The sequence below is a fragment of the Drosophila biarmipes genome, chromosome 2L (assembly GCF_025231255.1).
Source record: "Drosophila biarmipes strain raj3 chromosome 2L, RU_DBia_V1.1, whole genome shotgun sequence".
NCBI lineage: Eukaryota > Metazoa > Arthropoda > Insecta > Diptera > Drosophilidae > Drosophila > Drosophila biarmipes.
In genome coordinates, this window is record NC_066612.1 from 3,786,740 (window position 1) to 3,806,593 (window position 19,854).

Genomic DNA, 19,854 nt, shown 5'->3' on the forward strand with positions numbered 1-19,854 from the left:
TGTTTCCATCGCAAAGATATCAGTCAATATTTACCAAAACACCAACATTATTCCACTCAAACCATTACTTTGAAAGTGTTTGGGGTATTCCCAAAACTTTTGAATTCATGAGTTTTTCAATTTGGTTAGCTTTTTATTAGAGGCCCCAGAATGAGCCATATTTTATTACCACCAGTGTGTATTAAAAACTTTAAAATAAAATGTACTTCCGTTAAAATTAAATCGCAGGATTCCTTTCCTGCGGTTCCTTTTGCCTCGCCGCACTGCATCCAACTTAAGATCACATAGGATACAGATGGATTTTAAATAATCTCTGCACCCAGAAGGTTACCATTCTATTAACTATAACACATACATTATGTATTTGTGCGGCTCTCCTTACGGATAACTCTTAACCCCAATCTATTCGTCTTCGTCGCTAAGCTCCTCCTCCTCCTTTGCTTTTCTGGACTTTCGCTCCAGTTCCTTGGCGTAGAGTTCCTTGAAGGCCTCGTACTCCGGCAGGGTGACATGGCATATCTTTGTGGCAAAACTCTTCTCGGAAGTGTCCGTGATCTGATACAGCTTGTGGTTCGAGGTGGGCTCATTGGGATCGGCCTTCGGAGGTCGGGGCTTGAAAAGGCCCAAACGCACCAGGAACTCGTGGCGACAGCGCAACTCCTCGAAGGGCAGGCTAAGGGCTGCTGATTTCACAACCTCCGGAACTTCAATGCGCATCACATCTATGAGGAAATTCAGCTTTTCCTCCACGGTTTCCTCGGGCTGGGCTATTAGATCCGGACTGTTCATCAGCAGTTTCCAAACGTTTTTGCTCGTGGACACGCGACTCTTCAGAAAGCCAATGTGTGACAGCAACTGGTGGGAGTCGCTGATGTCCAGTAGTTCGGGATACTTTGTGAGCAGCAGGTGCAGAAGATGCTCGCCGAACTGGCAGGCTCTCCAGATTTCCAGGCTGTTGACTATTTTGTCTGGCGTCCGCTTCAGCACTGCAGGGTTGCCGGTGACGATCCTCAGGAAACTGACCGTTTCCAGGCCGTGATTCCGAAAGGTTTGATGGGCCCTTCGCCAGATCTCAGGTGTGAAAATGGACAGAGTGGGTTCCAACTTGATGGCCTCATCAATGTGGGCCTGTTCGAGTTGCAGAATCTTGGCTGCAGCCAGGTGCCTTATGTGGTGCAACTGCAAAATGGGTATATACAACTATGTGTAGCTAGTTTCCTTTTATTTCACCCACCTTTGGTGGCTGTTTTAATACAGCTTGTGTGTTAAATAATAATTTTCGCAGCATTTTCGACTGTTTTTCCCTGAAATCAGCAAGCAAAACATTGAACAGCTGTTCTCTTCTTCTTCAGAGTGACAGTCACCACGAAACGCACACAACAGCATGCTTAGCCGGTGCACCCACCACAACTGTCAAAAGCTTACTTGCCAGGTGAATCGGGGAAGTTGCCTTGTTTTTCGTGTCGGGTGCGCCGGGAATAGTTTATAGAAAAAAGTTATAAATAGAACTGTCGCGCATAAAAAACAACACAGTGGAAAGTTTTATCCAAGCCTTCAGTTCAGCAAGTCCAGCGTAAGAAGATTTAATTGGATAAATGTTTATCGTATAAAGAACATGGGGGAGTTGTCATAATCATTGCCAGAAAACCATTCCTAGAGTGCTTTCATTATAAACAAAATACAACACAGCCGGCTTATTTAACACCAAGGTTATATCCCTTTGTATATGCAAAACAGGTTTGGCAAAATAAAAAAATAATTAGAAACACTCAAGTGAACAAGTAATTAATAAAAAAAAGTACCTGTTGACAACTGGAAATCTATGTAAACAAAAAGCAAGCATTCCAGGGAAACTATTGGAAGAATAGGATCGGTACACTGAAAAAAATAGTCGCTACAAAACATTTCTAGATAAAGTTATTTATTAAAAACGTTGCACTTATTTTTATAATAATTATAATATTATATTATCAATATAAATATTATACAAATAATTAAATGGAACAAAGCATTACGTTAAAATGAAAAAAATAATAATGGTATTTAACTATTATTATATTTTGTTAAAATAAATATAGCAGATAAAAATTAGAAAAATAAAAAAAAATTCTTTGCAACGCCAAAAGTGAACTTTGAGTATCTCTTATAACATAATCTAAATTTTTTAAAAATTATTTATGTTATTATCTTGAAAATCTATGCAGTAAAGCGAACGTGACAAGCACTTTAATTTATTGAGGAAACTATTGGCCAGGAGAGGAGGGCTCGTTCGATCGACTGATAACTTTGGATTGCCGCACAGGTGGCATCCAGAATAATTCAAGAAATACCCAAACAAGGTCAAGCTCAATAACATTGTGAAATAGAACAATTACTTTTGGTCGATTTGCCTTCAAACAATCGGGGGAAGATAAACTCCCGGTGGAGAGAGAGATATGGCGCCCGATACTCTCCCTTGCTCCGCTGATAAGGAGGGTTCTCTGGGGCCGCCACCCATATTTAACTAACAATCCACTCGGCTCCTCACTCATTCGCAGCCTGTCCCACAAGCCAGCAACATGTCGAAGCTCATCCGTTGGGGAATCGCCTCTGCCGGCAAGATCAGCGAGGACTTCGTTATCGCCCTGAGCACCCTGCCCTCCACCGACCACAAGGTGCAGGCCATAGCCGCCCGGTCCCTGGATCGCGCTCAGGAGTTCGCCACCAAGCACTCCATCCCCAAGGCCCTCGGCAGTTACGAGGAGCTGGCCAAGAGCGGCGATGTCGGTGGGTATTAACAATAAAAATAAAAAATCCCTATTTCTAAATTCTACATTTATAAGTTTAAAGTTTAAACTAAAAACTAAGATTTGTTCGATTCGCTTTTATAATTCTCAAGTTTTAATTCAGAGATATTTTTTCTGTGAATTTGAGTTACAAAAAGACTATAATTCCCAAGTGTTAATTCCGAAGGATGCGATTACGGATTGAAGAATTTTTAAATCATTGGATATTTCTATACAGAACCCAGTACTGCATTATTTATATAGAGATTATTTTTAATATAAATGTCATTTCCCAGATGTGGTCTACATTGGCACCCTGAACCCCCAGCACTACGAGGTGGCCGTGCTGATGCTGAACAATGGCAAGCACGTTCTCTGCGAGAAGCCCCTGGCCATGAACAAGAAGCAGGTGGAGGGCATCCTGGCCGCTGCCAAGGCCAACAAGCGCTTCTTCATGGAGGCCGTGTGGTCGCGCTTCTTCCCCTCCTACCAGCGCGTCAAGGAGCTCATCTCCAGCGGACAGCTCGGCCAGGTTAAGGACGTGGAGGTCAACTTCGGCTTCCCATTGGCCCATGTGGATCGCCTGCAGTAAGATGGCACTTGGAAATCCAATGATCTCCGTACTAATGGCGTACCTTCTTCATAGGAAACGCGAACTGGGAGGTGGCGTGGTCTACGACCTGGGCATCTACACCATCCAGGTGTCGCAGTGGGCCTTCCAGGAGAAGCCCGAGAAGATCGAGTCCAAGGGATCCGTCAACGCCGAGGGCATCGACGACGATGTGAGCGCCACGCTGACCTACAGCGGCGGACGCACTGCTCGCATGCGCTTCTCCTCCAAGGAGAAGCTGGCCAACACCGCCGTGATCAAGGGCACCAAAGGACAAGTTACCGTGAGTAATCTAATCGATAGAGATTGATCAGAGCCGCACACCTTCAATATGTATACTACCTAATAGCTGATTGACTTCTGGACGCCCAACAAGCTGATCGACATCGATGGCCAGGAGAAGGAGTGGCTGCCGCCCAAGGGCAAGTACGAGACCAACTACGCCAACTCCGAGGCCATGCGCTACGAGGCGGAGGCAGTGCGTCAGTCCATCCTCGCCGGCGACGTGGAGAACAAGAACGTGACCTACGCCGACAGTTTGCTCTTCGCCGAGATCGAGGACACCATCCGCAAGCAGATCGGTGTGCTCAACAAGTTCGATGAGGAGTAAAAGATGCTTTAGATCATAACATAAAGTAATAAATAGACATTTTTAAAAAAGTATTATTTGAACATCTCTAAGCGATTCTTATTTAGATTTAGAAACCCATAATAATAAGCTCTCAACAAAATATCTTAGAACTTTTGAATATCCCACAGTTCGTATTACATATGTATCTGTTCCTAGAAAAAGTTTACCCCACCGGCTCTATATTTTTCGATGCCCCACTCTATATCAAGGATTGACAAACAGTGGCGATAAGGCGGGGCATTGATTGTGGAACGGCAGCAATGACATTCCCACTAGGTCGAACTCTGCCTGGGGTGTAACTAAAGTAGATGATATGGCAAAATTGCCGACAATACTCGTACTCGTACTCACAATTGATCACGTTTTCGCCGCATGATGGGCGTCTTTTAATTTAGGGGCTGGTAAAAAAGAACCCAGGGGTTTCTTATCTCAGGGTTTTCTGCTTTCTTATCTGTAATTGAGATTTTGGTACTTAGTAAGACCAACTTATTACGCTCAACCTCGTTAGAAAATATCTCTTTAAAAATATATATTAATTTATATAGATCCTCGAAAGTTTATTTCCTATATCTTTTGTTTTTCAGACTCTACGCAACTGTACTTTAAAAGCTTTTTAGTCGCATAGTTTTTTTAGATAGCCGTCAAAAAAGGGGGCTCGCCTAGGTTCTGAGAGATAAGATAACTTCGATGGCGTAGAACACCTCATGGTCAAAGCCCTTTAGAGATTTGGAATTCGAGTATGTGTAGTGGACGAAAACCTTGTGATCAGTTGTATAAGGGAAATATAATAAAACTACGACTCTAGAAAGGTTATTAGAAATTTACAGACGATGGTCCTTCCTTATTAAAGGATTCTGAAATGAGGTTAATATGGATGAAAACCTTGCAATCAGTTCAGGAAAGCTTGGTGAAAATATCATACGACTAATATTCTATAAATGTATTCAGTTATTTACAGAACATTGTCCTTTAGAAAAGCATAGGAATACATTTAGTATGTATAGTACCATAGAAAACCGAGCATCATCATCGAAAATTCTAGCTTGTAGAGCGTCAGTGTGCGGATCTGCTGGGTTCCTTATCAACCGGAATGCAATACGAAATGTGCAATGAATGCAGATGCCAGGCACTGATAGGAGCCCCTCGGGACTGGCACTCCGTATCATTATCATGGCGTCAGTAGCTGCCCGGACACGAGCCCGCGCGAGACTCGACTCGACTCGAAAACAGAACGGATACGGATACCCATATAGCTTGCAATGCAGAGCCAGGCGAACCTGAACTGGGGCATTGCGGCGGCGGGCAGGATAACGCAGGATTTCGTCACCGCCCTGGGCACCGTGGAGAAGTCCCGCCATGTGGTGGTGGCCGTGGCCGATGTGGATGGCCAGCGGGCACAGGAGTTCGCCCAGAGGAATCAGATTGCCAGGCACTACGATGGCTTCGATGCCCTGGCCCTGGACCGCGAGGTGGACGTGGTATATGTGGGCACACTGAATCCCTTCCACTACGCTGTCGTCCACCTGATGCTGGCCAGGGGTAAAAATGTCCTCTGCGAGACGCCCATGTGTCTGGCGTTGGAGCAGGCCAAGGAGTTGTATGCGCTGGCCGAACAGCGGGGAGTGTTCCTCATGGAGGGTGAAGCCTTTGCAAAATTCAAGTGATATTCAAGGAATAATGCTAGGATCTTTACCTGCTTTCAGGCATGTGGTCGCGTTGCTTTCCCAGCTACGATCGCCTGAGGGAGTTCCTGAATCACGATGTCATCGGCGAGGTGACCCAGGTGAAGGTACAGCACGGTTTCCGCCTGGCCCACATGGAGCGGGTGTGCCATCGCTCTCTGGGAGGCTCCGTCCTCATGGACCTGGGCATCTACGCCCTGCAACTGGGGCAGTTCATTTTCGGTGTTTCCCCTGTCAAAATCCTGCCCAGTGGAACGCAACTCAACAAGGAGCGCGTGGACGTGCAGGGTGAGTTTATGCTGGACTATGGCGATGGCCGGAGGCTAGTGGCTCTGGTGACGGGCCTGGAGAATCTGGAAAACGATGCCGTCATCACGGGAACCAAAGGCGAGATTAAGGTGAGCTTATCGCCGTTTTTCTTCTTTTCGCGACTTGAACTCGGGATCAGGGGGATTATCAGCTGTGCTTTGTAAATCTTCCAGCTGTCCAACTACTGGTGCTGCACCCAGCTGAGCCGCTCCAATGGACCTCCTGAATCCTGGCCCTTGCCACGGGCCAAGTTTGATTTCCATTACACAAACACCTGCGGGCTGAGGTATGAGGCGGAGGAAGTGCGTCGCTGCATAGAGAAACGCCTGGTCGAGAGTCCGAAGTTCACGCATGCCGAGAGTCTGGAGCTCATAGCCATTACCGATGAGATCCGGCGGCAAATCGGGGTCACCTTTGATGTCTGAGCTGTGGGAGAAGTAAGAGTTACTCAGTAATTAATAAATAACAAAGAATAATCGATTACCTGAATATTCAACCACAATGAGACCTCCTATTATACTAGAAATGATGAAGATACAATTGGAAAGGAGGATTGAAATTAGGCCGAGACAGATCTTGCTATTTTGTATTCAATATTTATTTAAATAATTGCAATTACTTTTTTTTCGTTTTCATTTTTTCGCATTGTCGTTATCAAGTTGCATATACATACTTCTAAATCGTACTGCATGTTGTGGATGCTTTGTCTGTATTTCTTTTTTTCTGGTTGCTGCCATTTGTTGTGTTGTTGTGTTAAGGCTAGATCGCTAAAGGTCAGAAACGAGGAAACTTAGAGCTAAATGAATACTTAAACGCAGCTAAATCGAGGATAATTCTACAGAAGGCTCGTCAACTCATTAGGTAGTTAGATTGGCTTCGTAACTAAATGCAAAGTACAAAACAAAAGATCGGTTAACGATCGATTTCACTTAAGCTGGGCTAAATCAGATTTGACACAGAATGTTGGGGGAAGCTATCAGGGCTCTCAGCTCATTAAATTCATTGGAGCAACGTAATAAACCAGGTTAAACAGTACCCCTCCATAATTTGTTCGTTTTACATTAGACAATAGGGAAAAAAAGGCGCAAAAGATAGCTTGGATTTGCGAGGGGAACATAACTTAGGCAACAAAGTAACTAAATTACAGTATGCACTTAGAGACTAATTAGAAGTTAACAATAAAATGATTTATACAAGGCGGTCCGAGCCCGATTCGGTGGCTCTCGCCGCTACTGAAGAGGTCTCCCGAAGTCGCGGAGTGACGTCCTTTTTGATTCCTGCCCCTGCTCATCCCTCCGCCCCCTTTCCCAGCCACGCCTGCCGCCGCCTTAAACGTAATGAAGTCTTTTGCTGTGTAAAATTGCTATAAAAACTATTCCCAGCTCTCTCGACGCCTGCTCCTGTTCCGATTTAAGGGTGGGTCTCCTGGCAACTAAAGATACAATTTCAAAGGGTATCAAACAAGTTTAACTTGAGCCAAAAACACTATTTGAGTACTCAAAAGGTACGAAAACAATCAATGTAATTCAAAGAAGGAATATTAAAATTAGTATTTGCAATAAACAGGAAAAAATCAAAGTTTTTTTTTGGAATTTCCACATATGTATTGTAGTTATCTGCCCTACCAATAAGAGTGCTCTCTTTTTTAACAAATCCTTATGCTAAAACAATGGTGTGCATATCGAGTTGGTAGAATCATAGCTTCGAAACTAAGGTCACTGAGGATCGCTCGAATTTAAAGTCTCCTACGAAAACCCCGCCCATCGACCCAGCCCAAATTGGAATTGGTGGCGCGCTCCCTGCTCTAGGTGGACTCGTTCAAGGCCTGATGATGCTGTTCCAGCGGCTGGCGTGGCTGAGGGGCAGACGGAGGTGCTTGGGCCGCCGGCAGGCCCAACGTGGTCATCGGTGGCAGCTTGCTCTCCACCACGGCGACAATGGGCGCTGGATTCACAAGCGGCGGGGGCAACGCCTCGAAGCTCATGCATCCCCGCTGCTGGCCCTCCTCGACAATGGGCGGCGTGTCGATGGAGTCGATGGTGGACGCACTGGAAGCGGCTCTGCCACCGCTCAATCCCTCGGAGACGGCCACCAAGGCGGCGGTGGTGTTGCGGTTGTGCTGCAGCAGATCGTTGATCTGGGAAAGGCGCGAGGAACTGGCGATCGGTGTGCTCAAACTGATAAATTCATTGCCGTTGGCCGGGGAAGCGGTGGATGAGCCAGCGGCTGGCGAGGATGATGCGCCACCAACTGGACTGCCAACGAGCCGTGACGGCGAGGCGGAGGTGGAGGCAGCGGTCATGGAGACAGCGGTGGTCTGGTATGGAGCATTGCTGGAGGCGGTGGTCGTTGCATTGCCATACGGCGGAACCGACGGCACCGCACAGGAGCTGTAGGCGCAAGAGCTCGGCGAACCGGAGGCCACAACGACGGCGGGTGACGGCGAATGCTGCTGGTAGGCGGTCGCATAGGAAGTGATCTGTGATGGACAAAAGTAGAAACCAAACTAGAGCTACCGAGGATGAGCTCCGCTTACCTGAGTGCTGCCGTAGCTAAGCGACTGATATAGCTCGCCGTACGAGGGCGTGGCATTGGTGCCACTGGCAAAGAGGCCCGAGTCCAGGCTGTCCAACTGGGCGTAACCCGCGTAGCTTTGGCCCTGCGCCTGCTGCTGCTGCTGGGAATTCACCTGGCCCGGCGTGGGCACCGCCGGCTGCTGTTGGTAGTAGCTCACACTGCTTTCGGGCGTGTAAGCTGGAGAGGCATAGCCGGAACTGTAGTTCGATTGCGTATGCAGGAAGTAGGCAGCTGTGGCGGCCGTTCCCACCGGGGAATAGCTGATGGTCGGCTGGGATTGTTGTTGCTGCTGCGGCTGGAGATGTCCTCCTTGGACGACGCCCTGCACGGAGCCCTGTCGCTGCTCCAGATCCAAGCGCATCACCGTGTGGATGTAATGGGTGCGCACCCTGGTCGGATTGAACTCCACCCGACCGACTGTATTGCCACAAGCCTCGCGGGTACATCCGCAGGGGAACATGGCTCGGTCCACTTGACATTTTATACCGGCCTGGCTGCAGGCACAGGTTTCCGGATCGCAAAACTCCCTGCAGGAGCAGCCGCAAACCTCGCGAGAGTTTCTGATGTCCCGGCACTCGCTCTTCTCGCTGGCATCGATCTTCCTCACGCCCGCTGCTTTCAGCAGGGCTCTCCGTTGCTTGGGAGTCACCGGCTGCAGGAAGCCATTGGAACCGTCTTCCGCATCCGAGCCACTACCCTCGCTTAGGTAATCCTCCTCGGACTCCTCGCTGTCATCACTGCTGGAGCCGCGAGCCTGGAGGTCCTGGTTCTGGCTGCGATGTGCCCGCCTCAATTCCGCCGCGTGCTCGGCAAGGGTCATCGTCTTGAAGGCTATGTGCCTGGCACCCATGCCCAAGGTGCACCCGCCAGCAGTGGGGACGCAGCTGAAGCCCTGTTGCCGCGGGAAGTAGTACACCTTGACCTCGTCAAAGTTGATGGAGCGCTTGGTTCGCTTTTGGGCGACCAAGGGTGGAGCTGACATGTCGGGCAACTGGTCTATAGCATCGCTCTCCGAATCCTCCAGCCTGCGCTTGAGATTGGATCTAATGGGTTTGGTTTCCTGCTTCTCCTGGACTTCTGGATCGGCTTCCTTCTCCGCCTGATCCTTAAGCAATGCGGACGTCTCACTGCCCAGTCCAGAATCGGATCCACCGTCTCTCAGCTCATCTTCCTTCGCTTTAACCGGTTTGGTTGGCTCCAGGGATGCCTGGTTGCTGGATGCCACATCCGCTGAGCCGGTCGCCACTTCCGTTTCATTGTTCAGTTTCAGCCAAAGCAGCTCACCACTGGTATCGACCTCCTCGTTTGTGGTGACCGACGAGGAGTCCAATATGTTGTCTATTGCCAGCGGATCCTCGGACACGGCATCCGAGGCAATGGAAGAGTTGAGATCCGCATCGGTGAGCACGATAATCTCGTTGTTCGGATAGTTCTCCAGCTCGAGGAACTGCTCCTCCAGTTCGGTGTCCGCCGGTCCGTGGGCAAAGTCCGCCAGCTCATCGTCCAGCTGCTCGAGGGGCAGAGGTAAGGTGGCCAACGCCTTGGGCTTGGCCACAAGCACCTTCTTGGCATGGATTATGGAGGTTTTGATCTGCCTCTCGATGTCGTCTTCGTCGTCATTCAGTTGGGGCAGGATGTGCCGTGGCTGCTGCTGCTGTTCCTGATCGCTCTGATCATCCTCCTGCCCAGGATCCTGATCCTGGTCCTGCTCCTTTCTATCGCCTTCGTCGTGGGCATTTAAACTGGGAGCCTCCTCCCGTTGGCCGGCTGACGTGTTTCCTGATGGGCTAAACATGTTGGAGCCGCTCGCATTTTTTTGTATGTACGTGAATATCTTTTTGATAGGACTGAACATGCTACTCGTGTCGAGGTCCCGAAACTGAACCCAAAAAGCACTTGGTCTCCCTAGATCTTCGGGTTTCCCACGGTCGTCATCTGCAAGAAAGTAGGGAAAGCGTTTTACATAATGTGCAGTGGGGGGAAATCCGTTTGCAGGTAGCGAAAACTTCTAGATCAGGTGTGTATATACAGTGCGCTCTCTGAGGAGTGGACAAGTTATGCTTTTTGAGTGAGCAAGGATATGAAATTTAAGTATTTTGCAATACAAATCAAACAGTTTTATTACACTTTTTATGCTAATTATTTTAAAGGTGAAATCAAGATTTTAGCACTAATTTAATTGCAAGTAGCGGTTGGAAAATTTGCACCCATTTCGGTATGAAATCCATTTTTTTCTGTGTACGTGTAATGGTTTAAAAATAAATTATTACCTTTTCCACTTCTTGGTGTGCCTTCTCGAGTGAGCACTGTACGTGCAAGCACATTCGGGCGTGTGCGTGTGCAGAATCCTTTGAAATCCTGGATCCCCGAGAATTTCGCACACAATAGAGGAGGAGCCCCCGAAAAGTAGACACACCGCGAGCCGAAGTCAATATTGATTAGCTGATTTCTGGGGGCCCACCTTTGCGGCAGCAGTTCCGCTCTTGGCCCAGCGACAGGACTCGCGAGATCGGCGGGGATTATCCTTTTTCGGATTTGCGTTGCAGCTGCGACAGAAAAAAATCGGAGAGCGAGCGAGATGACGACTGGCGCAACTGTGTGCGTGCTTCTGTGTGTGTGTGCAGGCCCGTGCGGGTGTGTGCGTGCAGGAGGCGCAGCAGGACACGATATTGAGTGCTTCTTTGACACTTAATCACTGTGCTCCGCGCGCTCGCTACGGCTCGAACTTAATTGTAGTCTCGTAAACTAATTTCACAGTTTCTGACACCTTTCTCAAATTTTCACGTCTACTTTTCTCGCAATGTTATTACTTCTTCCTTTAGTTAGGGATGTGACAAATATCTCAGTTCATATCGATACGTATCGATACTTTTCAATAAAAATGAATATTCATATCGGTATATGTTAATCATCTGATTTATTCATTTCAATAATAAAATTATTTGGTTTCGTGTGTTTATAAAACGAATAATTTTTACATTTCAGTAACGACATTTCTTTTAGTCTTTTTGGTTTACAAATATCACACCATCCTTTTTTATATATGTCTAACAAGTAAGTTAAAAATTTTAAATAGAAGAATATTTATATTTGTTTATTTTTCTTTTTATATTATCATAAGATACATTCGCTACATGGCCGCTTGTTCATTATAATAATATATTATTGGCCCCTGCCGAAACTTTATGGAAATTCAATAAAATGGTTGGTGTTCTTGCTAGCCCATACAAAAACTCTTTGTTATAATTTGGAAAACATTGATGTTTTCTTCGAAAAGAAGCATACTATTTATGAAAAACAAGCTATTTTCATAAATTTTATGTCAGAAACTGTTTATCAGGGTAATCTATAACAGTCCTATTGTATGGCATTTTGGGAATCCAACACCTCTTTTTAATATTCGAATCAAAATTCCCTTCTATCAAAAATCTACCTCTGGAATAATGTATTTGGGGTCCATATTCCTAAGACTTTCGAAAATGCTGGCTAAAGCCGTTAAAAACCTTTGTTACTTAACATTTCTGTTAGAAAACATTTTAACATTTCAGTGATGTGAAAACGACGATAGACGCCTCGAACATCGATGTTCGCCAAAGCTGGGGAAATATCGGACCATCGATGGTTTCATCGACCAATACCCATCTCTGCAAGAAAATTGTAAGTCAAGTTTGCCAATAAAAATAAACCACGCAAATTCCTCGGCCATTCACAAGGCAGCAAAACAACAAAGCGTAAAACGGGAAAAGCAAAGGAAAAGCGGCCCCGCAGCGGTGACGTCGTGCAGGAAATCAATCGAAGAAAACAAGACTGGCGACGATAAATTTGCGAGGCGAGTCAAGTCGTCAGTTATCTATCTCCCTCTGCTCGTTTCGCTTCGTCTTTTGGGGCTGTTTTGGGGCACCGAATCGAAGGGAAAAAACGTAAATGCACCTAGTTTAGTGGACCCCAAGTGACGCGTTCGAAAGTGCGTGGCTGCGTGTGCTTTTGCGTTGTTGTTTCCGCTGCGAAGCCACCCGCAATTAATTAAGAAAGTTGTGTAAAATTGTGTAAAACTTCGCCCTGTCCGCCATAGTGTGAGTGTGGGAGCGAGTGCGATAGATGGCCCTGAATTTTGGGTGCGTTGCCCAAGAGGGCGGGCGCCAGAGCGAGACGGCCATACGACCTGCTCCAAGTGCAGCGTGCACAGTGGGTCGCAGCGGCTGGAGCAGTGCTGGATTTCCATTGTGGCCAGATAAAGAGAACTGCAGGTGCACTGGACTGAGCCTGGAACAAAGCTGATCGATTTGGATCGGCTCTCATTATCGCTCCATTTTTTAGGGCCATAAACGCCTGGAAGGGAGCTTAAGTTGCGATTCTTTGTTCCAGCTTGTTTTGCGTCTTAATTAACGAGAGTGCGGGTGTGTGTGTCTACGTGTGTGTGTACTTATCCGCAATCCGTTTTCTTATCGTCCAAGTCTCTAAAAAGCACTCTCCTCCCACTTTTCCTCTCATCATTTTCCCATGAGCCGAAATGTAAACAAATTCGCATCTCCTATTTGTTCGCCTTTTTACATTTGTTTATTTAAGACTTTTTCGCTCACTCTGCATGTGAGAGGACCGAAGTTGTCATACCGTACATATTTACCCAGTGGTATGTGTGACTGTAAATACAACGCTAATTGTATTCCCAGTTTTTTAGACGTGCTTGGAATATGCGTGCTGAGAAAATTGCACTTGTTGACTTTTCGAGTGAGGCAATTTTACAGTTAAGGGCGCGTAAATAGTGGTTACAAAGTCAAATGGAAAAAAAATGTAGTTGATGTTATTACTGAAAGCTTTTAGTCTTGTGAGTAGTGGCAAAAAGCATATATTAATATTCAATATTAATAGGTAAATATATTGGACGAGCTGCAAATTGGCTGACCCATCATTCAGTTTTCTGCGGCAATAGTTTTCCTTTTATGCCGTGTTACTTTGTAAATTCCATTGACTATGGCTGACATTGCCCACTTCTATTTGATTGACCCCCAATGTTCTCGCTCTCATTCTCTCTTCCGACGCGTTGTGCTTGTGTGGGTACGTGTGAATGACGCATCGTCAGCTGTTCTAAAAGAACCGTAATTTCCCGAACCCATCGCTGGACGTTGTTTTATATTTTATTGAATTTTCCGCAGGCGGGCGCGAGGGCCAGTTCTGTATTTAAGTGTCTGAAAGGTTTAATAAACCCCAATAATCAGAGCTGGATAAATTTATACATTTTCCGGTGAGTTGTTTTCTACCAGCTGTCTGGCTATGGAAAATTCCGCGGGTTTGTTTTAATTAAATTTAAGGTCCGGTTTTCTTTCTTATAGGCGCATTGAAATGCAAAGTACGTCATTCGCTGGACAACAAAAGTAATTGTAGGCGAAATTTCTTTATCGCAAGTGAGAGAGAGAATTTAAAAAAAAAGCAAGAGAGAGCGAGTTTGCGGCTTTTCCTTGTGTGTGCGTGTGAGTGTGTGACTCTGCACTTTGCTCCGAAGTCTCAGGCACAAAACAATAGAAGGGGCGGAGCGGAGGGGAGCAACAAACAATTGTTGACTGACTGCATTTTTAATGTGCAGGAGAGAGAGCTCTCTCTCCCCTTCGTTAATTTAATAACGCCGCAGAGGAGCAACAACAACAGCCATGTTTGTCACGCTTTTACTTTCTCCGCCTCTCTCCTCCGTTAATTTATTTTGCATTGATTTTTATCACAGCTTCCGCCCTCGCTCGCTCTCTCAGCCTCCATCTTTCCGCATTAAGCCCGCCGCTCTCCACAAGATAAACAAGACTAGTGTAGACTTCCATCCCACGATCTCCGTAGATTTGTCTCCACTGTACAGTCTGTCTTCAATGTGTTAATTAATTGCTGTCGGAGATCTGAGATTCCCAACGTCTGTCATATAGAACTGGGTTGTTACTTCTCCAGGGAAAGTGTAATGTACTTCTAAAACATGTGACTTTTGGGGGAAATATTACTCCTATTAAGGAGATATTTGACAGTTCTTATAGAACAGATTAGTTTGCTAATGGAATTTTTTACATTTTTCATTACTAGCCATGATTTTGGCCAGTCATGATAATGCTCTACTTTATCGAAATCCTTGAAATACAATTTATTAAAAACCCTCTTTTAAAAAAATAGAACCGGGACCAATGGGGCGTATGATTCATATGGTTAACACTGATAGCAGATAGATTGTGGGTTCTACACGCATTCCCGCTGAATAATTCGAGGCGTCCTCTCTGTTTGTGTAATAACTAGATATGTACATCGTGAACAACCCGCCCTCGAAACAGTTTTATCAGAAAATATCACTATCAATTGTCTAGTAGCCCCTAAAGGAGCTGCAATAAATATTTACTGCGATAGCCAAGACTCCCCAAACAATAGACCACCGATAACAAGTTCGTAGTTTCGTTTATTTGCAAACCCTTTCTCCCCCGAGGGAAGGGAAAAACAATAATTGCGCCTAAACAACATTCTTAAGGTTTCCCCTATTGTGTTTGCCAAAGTATTTTTAGTTGTTGCTGCCTTTGTTTTTGCACATGCAATTAACCATTTTTGTGTTTGGTAGTGTTTGAAGTAGGCACGCCAGCAACATTCAAAAAACCCATTTCCTGATATTGAACATTCTTGTGGCGGATTTCTCTGAAATTTGGATTCTCTTATCGCTCGCTTATCAATAGTATTATGTTGCCAAGGGACACGAACGGAAATGTTTGGTTTTCTGATGTGTAAAAGTATGGAAATTAAGTAATTTTTATTCAGCTGAGAGTTTTGTAGGGCGTATTGCTTTCTGTTTCAATGGGATTTATTGATTACCACTTGCGGGCGCTTACTTTTTCTCTGTGTTCTTTAATGATGGCTGATGATGGCGGCCTTTTATGCATATGGTCGGGTATACATATGCGGAATGTACATATTGAATTTAATTTATTGGGCTTGTCGACGGCGTCATTGAACAAACGAAGGCGCCACTCTGTCCTCTGACGTTTTCCTGTTGGTTATCATGTGTCCACATATGAAACTTGTGATGAATACCCTTCGAACTAAAGCTGAGGCTTTGTGATTAATTTAATGTAACCTTAATTAAGACTTTAAATTTTAAAAGAGAGAGCATCTTTGGTGTTATAAGCTCAGTATTATAAAGATTTTTTCAACTTTTTGTATCTTTCAGATTCCACATCCAAACTCACCAGCTATCTATCCGAAAGGCTTACTCAGCAGCGGGAGTGAGTTGCCGTAACCGTCCGTAGAACCAATCACCAGTTGCCATCTCAGAGGAGGAAGACCGCAGCCGCATCCGCATCCGATCCAATCCGAACCGATCATGGCAACCACTCCACGCAGCGGCGGTGCCAGCGGCACTGGAACGGCGCAGCGACCCAATGGCACCTCGCAGAACAAAAGTTGCCAATTCAAGTTGGTGCTCCTTGGCGAGTCCGCCGTGGGCAAGTCATCCCTGGTGCTGCGCTTCGTCAAGGGACAGTTCCACGAGTACCAGGAGAGCACGATAGGTGCGGCCTTTCTGACACAGACCATTTGCATAGAGGACACCGTCGTCAAGTTCGAGATCTGGGACACGGCCGGCCAGGAGCGGTAAATATCGATGGATAAGCCATCTAACCATCCCACCTAACATCCCAATCGTGTGAGCTTAATGTAAGCGAGGCGGCAGCTCCTATGCAATTTAGGCGGCTCCATCGTTTATACTTAAGCAAATGTGTAGAGGGAGGTGGAAGTTCAACCCCTATTTAAACATACCTCTCTTTGCATTTGCAGATACCACAGCTTAGCCCCCATGTATTATCGGGGAGCGCAGGCCGCCATCGTCGTCTATGATATACAGAATCAGGACAGTTTTCAGCGTGCGAAGACTTGGGTCAAGGAACTGCATAAACAAGTGAGTGTCAGCTCTTCCGCTTTCAATATCAAGGTCAATGCTATCTCGCAGAGAGTTTCATTATTGAATGAATGTAAAATCTCTTTGTTGTTGCTTTACAAGTGCCCCCCAGTGGGCGCATTGAACCTGATTGGAGGCATTTGGCATTCCTTCACGCCCCATTGCTTTTATTTATTTATTTTCCTTGGGCAAAAGGAGCCTATGGGTGCAAATTATGCTTCGCTTACCATTTAAGCCCTGAAAATGGGTGTTTAACTCACTACATTTGATTAATAATCTAATCTAATTTTTCGCAGGCCTCACCAAACATTGTCATTGCGCTGGCCGGCAACAAGGCCGATCTGTCAAACATTCGCGTCGTGGAGTTCGATGAAGCGAAGCAATATGCCGAGGAGAACGGGCTGCTGTTCATGGAGACGTCCGCCAAGACGGGCATGAATGTCAACGACATCTTCTTGGCCATTGGTAGGCTATTACTGAGGAGTTGTGGAACACTTTGCTAATCACTGCCCCCTTTTACAGCCAAGAAACTACCTAAGAACGATGGCGCCAACAATCAAGGAACCAGCATAAGGCCGACTGGCACCGAAACAAATCGACCGACGAACAACTGCTGCAAGTGATGTCCCTTTGTAGGTTAGTCCAACGCGACCGAAACCTGGTTCCGGTTAATAATACATTCTTTGCTTTTATAGAAAATGAAATTTCCAACGAGAGATTTGAAAAGTTTATGCTGATAATTATAAATAAAAAAATTATTTAAAAATTCAACAGAATCAGAAAGAAGTATCGGCTCTCCTCCCCTACTGTCCCGGCAGTACCTTCATTTGAGAGCCTTCAAAACATTAACGATAAAGACCGCATAATAAGAAATATAAACTAAATTCCCAGAAAATAAACGAAACGAAAGTTGCAATTGAAGAATGTTAGTTACCAACCAATTCCCCCAATTAGACTAGATATCTGTCCAAAGGAGAAAACTGACACGCCCCCGAAATTGAGCTACACTATCGATATAATACCAACATAAACCATTTCAAATAACAACGCAAAATCATAAAACTTGGAGAGAAAGCGCGGAGGGTTTTTGCAGAGTTCATCGTGTCGTAGAAAGTTTGAAATTGTATTGTATAAAAAAATAAGATGAAACCGGAAAGCATCTAAGCGAGCAAAGAATATTTGTAAAGTTTACATTTCGCGTAAGTTTCTGGGCGAATTAAGTGAAGGGAAGATTCCAGTTGCAGTTGTTCTCAGCAGCGTTCCAAATAAACAAATAAAACAAACAAACAAACACCACAAGGAGCAAAAGTTCAGGCCAGCGGCTGAAGATCCTCGCTCGCCTCGGTCTGTGGCAATGTGTGTGTCTCTCCGGCTCCGGAGCACGGATTCCAGACTCCGGATCCACGGGTGCAGATGCGGATTCGACTCCGGGTCGCGGCGGACACGTGTGATAGTTGCAATTTATATAAATTATATATACACATATGAAAATGAATGAGAAAAAGAACAAAAACCACAAAAAAAAAAACAATTATGCATAATTTTAACTATTTTTTTATTTTCGTCTTGCGTTGAACTATTTTTCCATATTCTAGCAACAATCGAAGATTCAATGCTACTATCTTTAAACGTGAACGAGAAGGGAGAAACTATCGTAAACCATAAAAATTAAACTTACATCTAGTATGCAATTAAGCGGAGGAAGTAAAGTGAAATCTTAAGCATAAACCTTGAAATACTTTACTATAATGAGCAAAGAGTAAACAAACGTAAATAAAACGAACAACACAATACCATAAACTACTTTGTTTAAATCGTTCCACCAGACGTCTTTGATCCGATGCTTGTTTCTTTCCAAATCATAATTCTTATGTTGTCTGTATGTATTAAATTTAACATTTATAAATTATAATAAATGAAAACATCGTATATACTTATATATATATATATGAATCCGTATATATATAAAGTCATTCGATTTGAATCGAGAATGAGTGGATATTCGTATTTCCAATTCGGGTTTCTAGGGTTATTTTAAATTATTATCGGAAGAGTAGGGGTCTGTACTTGTAGCAAAGTGTTCTTGCGGTTTGGGGAGGTAGGACTCCCTCCCCGTCGCTGGAGATGAAATGAGAGCTGGTTCCTAAAGATAGGGATACTAAAAATATGGTGAATGACGACAAAGTAAGTGTCACCAAGCCTCAACGGGGAATTCGATTAATTAGTCAAGAATCAGAGGTCTTTCCAAGCGGATCGATTCGTGATGGAGAAAGTGTTTTCTTTTGAGCTGGTTCTCCTAGGCAACTCCAACGTTGGAAAGTCATCATTACTCTCGCAGTATGTAAACGGCTTTATTCCTAAGGGAATTCAGCGTACCGTGGGAGTGGAGTTCCTGATAAAAACCATTGTTGAGCCCCATGTAACCACCAGACTTAAGATCTGGGATACAACGGGTCATGAGCGGTAAGTAGAACAAAAATTAGTCAGATCCATGAAATAAGATGGTTATTTTTATAGTTTGAACCTTTTCTTAAGAATTTAAAAATCTTTAAAGTGTGAATACTTCAGGATAAGTCTTTATTTTCTTACAATATTTTTTAATAATAAATATAGTATTATTTTAATTTTATTCAGATTCAAAGAGATAGTTCAAAAGCAATATACAAATCATGAAGGTGCCCTGCTAGTATATGACATTCATGACCGAAAGAGCTACAACGACGTGATACAATTGGCCGAGGAACTCAATGATTGGGTGGGACTGGATACCTTCTTTAAACTTTATTAATCTATCAGTCTTTTATAATTTCTAGACGCAAAAACCCAGAAAAGTTATAGCCCTAGTGGGCAACAAAGCTGATATAACCCTCAATAGAGCTGTGTCTACTGAAGAGGCGGAGAAATATGCCGAAAGAAACGGATTGATATTCTGGGAGACATCCGCTATTACCAACATGAATGTCCATAGGTGCTTTCTCGAAGTCGGTTAGTTAAATTGCAAATAATAAGGTTTTCTGATAAGCTTAGTATTTATTTTTCCAGCCACTGCTATAAGAAATGCGAAAACATTACTCAAGCATAAGAGGTCGTCTTGGTATTTATAAGTAAAAAGGCACGTCGATAGTTGTACATAGTTGTATTATATGTTTAATAGTTTGCAAACCTGGGGTTTCCCGACTTTGACTTCCAAGTTTATAAACAATAAAATGAATGTGTAAGCGAAAAGCCAGAGAATACGTACATGCCAACATATCGCCGACTGTTTGGACCTCCTGAAATGTAAATAATACAATGCTAGACTTGATAAGCATTAAAATAAACATTGAGTACAGTAGAGTCTTATGATTTCATTCTGGATTTGGTACCCTTTTATC

General features: G+C 44.7%; 6 protein-coding genes across 8 annotated transcripts; 4 read left to right on the plus strand and 2 right to left on the minus strand.

Moving 5' to 3' along the window:
- Window positions 1–125: 125 nt before the first annotated feature.
- Window positions 126–1,339, minus strand: LOC108028989 (uncharacterized). Its single transcript, XM_017101031.3, has 2 exons — window positions 1,235–1,339; window positions 126–1,179 (listed from the first exon to the last, which is right to left on the minus strand). The coding sequence occupies exons 1-2, from the start codon at window positions 1,286–1,288 to the stop codon at window positions 403–405; spliced, it is 831 nt and encodes a 276-aa protein (XP_016956520.1). The 5' UTR covers window positions 1,289–1,339; the 3' UTR covers window positions 126–402.
- A 92-nt stretch (window positions 1,340–1,431) lies between these two features.
- Window positions 1,432–4,038, plus strand: LOC108029283 (trans-1,2-dihydrobenzene-1,2-diol dehydrogenase). The gene is made up of 5 exons (XM_017101482.3): window positions 1,432–1,573; window positions 2,538–2,766; window positions 3,062–3,353; window positions 3,412–3,658; window positions 3,725–4,038. Exons 2-5 carry the CDS (start codon window positions 2,559–2,561, stop codon window positions 3,983–3,985), a joined length of 1,008 nt encoding a protein of 335 aa, XP_016956971.1. The 5' UTR covers window positions 1,432–1,573; window positions 2,538–2,558; the 3' UTR covers window positions 3,986–4,038.
- A 1,139-nt stretch (window positions 4,039–5,177) lies between these two features.
- LOC108028971 (trans-1,2-dihydrobenzene-1,2-diol dehydrogenase) lies at window positions 5,178–6,499 on the plus strand. The gene is made up of 3 exons (XM_017101011.2): window positions 5,178–5,644; window positions 5,710–6,086; window positions 6,171–6,499. The coding sequence occupies exons 1-3, from the start codon at window positions 5,266–5,268 to the stop codon at window positions 6,420–6,422; spliced, it is 1,008 nt and encodes a 335-aa protein (XP_016956500.1). The 5' UTR covers window positions 5,178–5,265; the 3' UTR covers window positions 6,423–6,499.
- A 78-nt stretch (window positions 6,500–6,577) lies between these two features.
- LOC108029170 (streptococcal hemagglutinin) lies at window positions 6,578–11,405 on the minus strand. The gene is made up of 3 exons (XM_017101315.3): window positions 10,845–11,405; window positions 8,534–10,509; window positions 6,578–8,476 (listed from the first exon to the last, which is right to left on the minus strand). The coding sequence occupies exons 2-3, from the start codon at window positions 10,427–10,429 to the stop codon at window positions 7,802–7,804; spliced, it is 2,571 nt and encodes an 856-aa protein (XP_016956804.1). The 5' UTR covers window positions 10,430–10,509; window positions 10,845–11,405; the 3' UTR covers window positions 6,578–7,801.
- Window positions 11,406–12,207: 802 nt separating this feature from the next.
- Window positions 12,208–18,474, plus strand: LOC108029078 (ras-related protein Rab-5B). 3 transcript variants are annotated; one of them, XM_017101162.3, is made up of 6 exons: window positions 12,208–12,231; window positions 15,755–16,176; window positions 16,360–16,480; window positions 16,777–16,945; window positions 17,003–17,116; window positions 17,176–18,474. In XM_017101162.3, exons 2-5 carry the CDS (start codon window positions 15,908–15,910, stop codon window positions 17,101–17,103), a joined length of 660 nt encoding a protein of 219 aa, XP_016956651.1. In that variant the 5' UTR covers window positions 12,208–12,231; window positions 15,755–15,907; the 3' UTR covers window positions 17,104–17,116; window positions 17,176–18,474. The 3 variants fall into 3 exon arrangements, with proteins under 3 accessions (XP_016956651.1, XP_016956649.1, XP_016956650.1); XM_017101160.3 differs by lacking the exon at window positions 12,208–12,231 and adding an exon at window positions 12,238–12,494; XM_017101161.3 differs by lacking the exon at window positions 12,208–12,231 and adding an exon at window positions 13,800–13,816.
- Window positions 18,475–18,578: 104 nt separating this feature from the next.
- LOC122818813 (ras-related protein Rab-5A) lies at window positions 18,579–19,814 on the plus strand. The gene is made up of 4 exons (XM_050885522.1): window positions 18,579–18,943; window positions 19,115–19,235; window positions 19,294–19,465; window positions 19,523–19,814. The coding sequence occupies exons 1-4, from the start codon at window positions 18,744–18,746 to the stop codon at window positions 19,582–19,584; spliced, it is 555 nt and encodes a 184-aa protein (XP_050741479.1). The 5' UTR covers window positions 18,579–18,743; the 3' UTR covers window positions 19,585–19,814.
- Window positions 19,815–19,854: the final 40 nt, after the last annotated feature.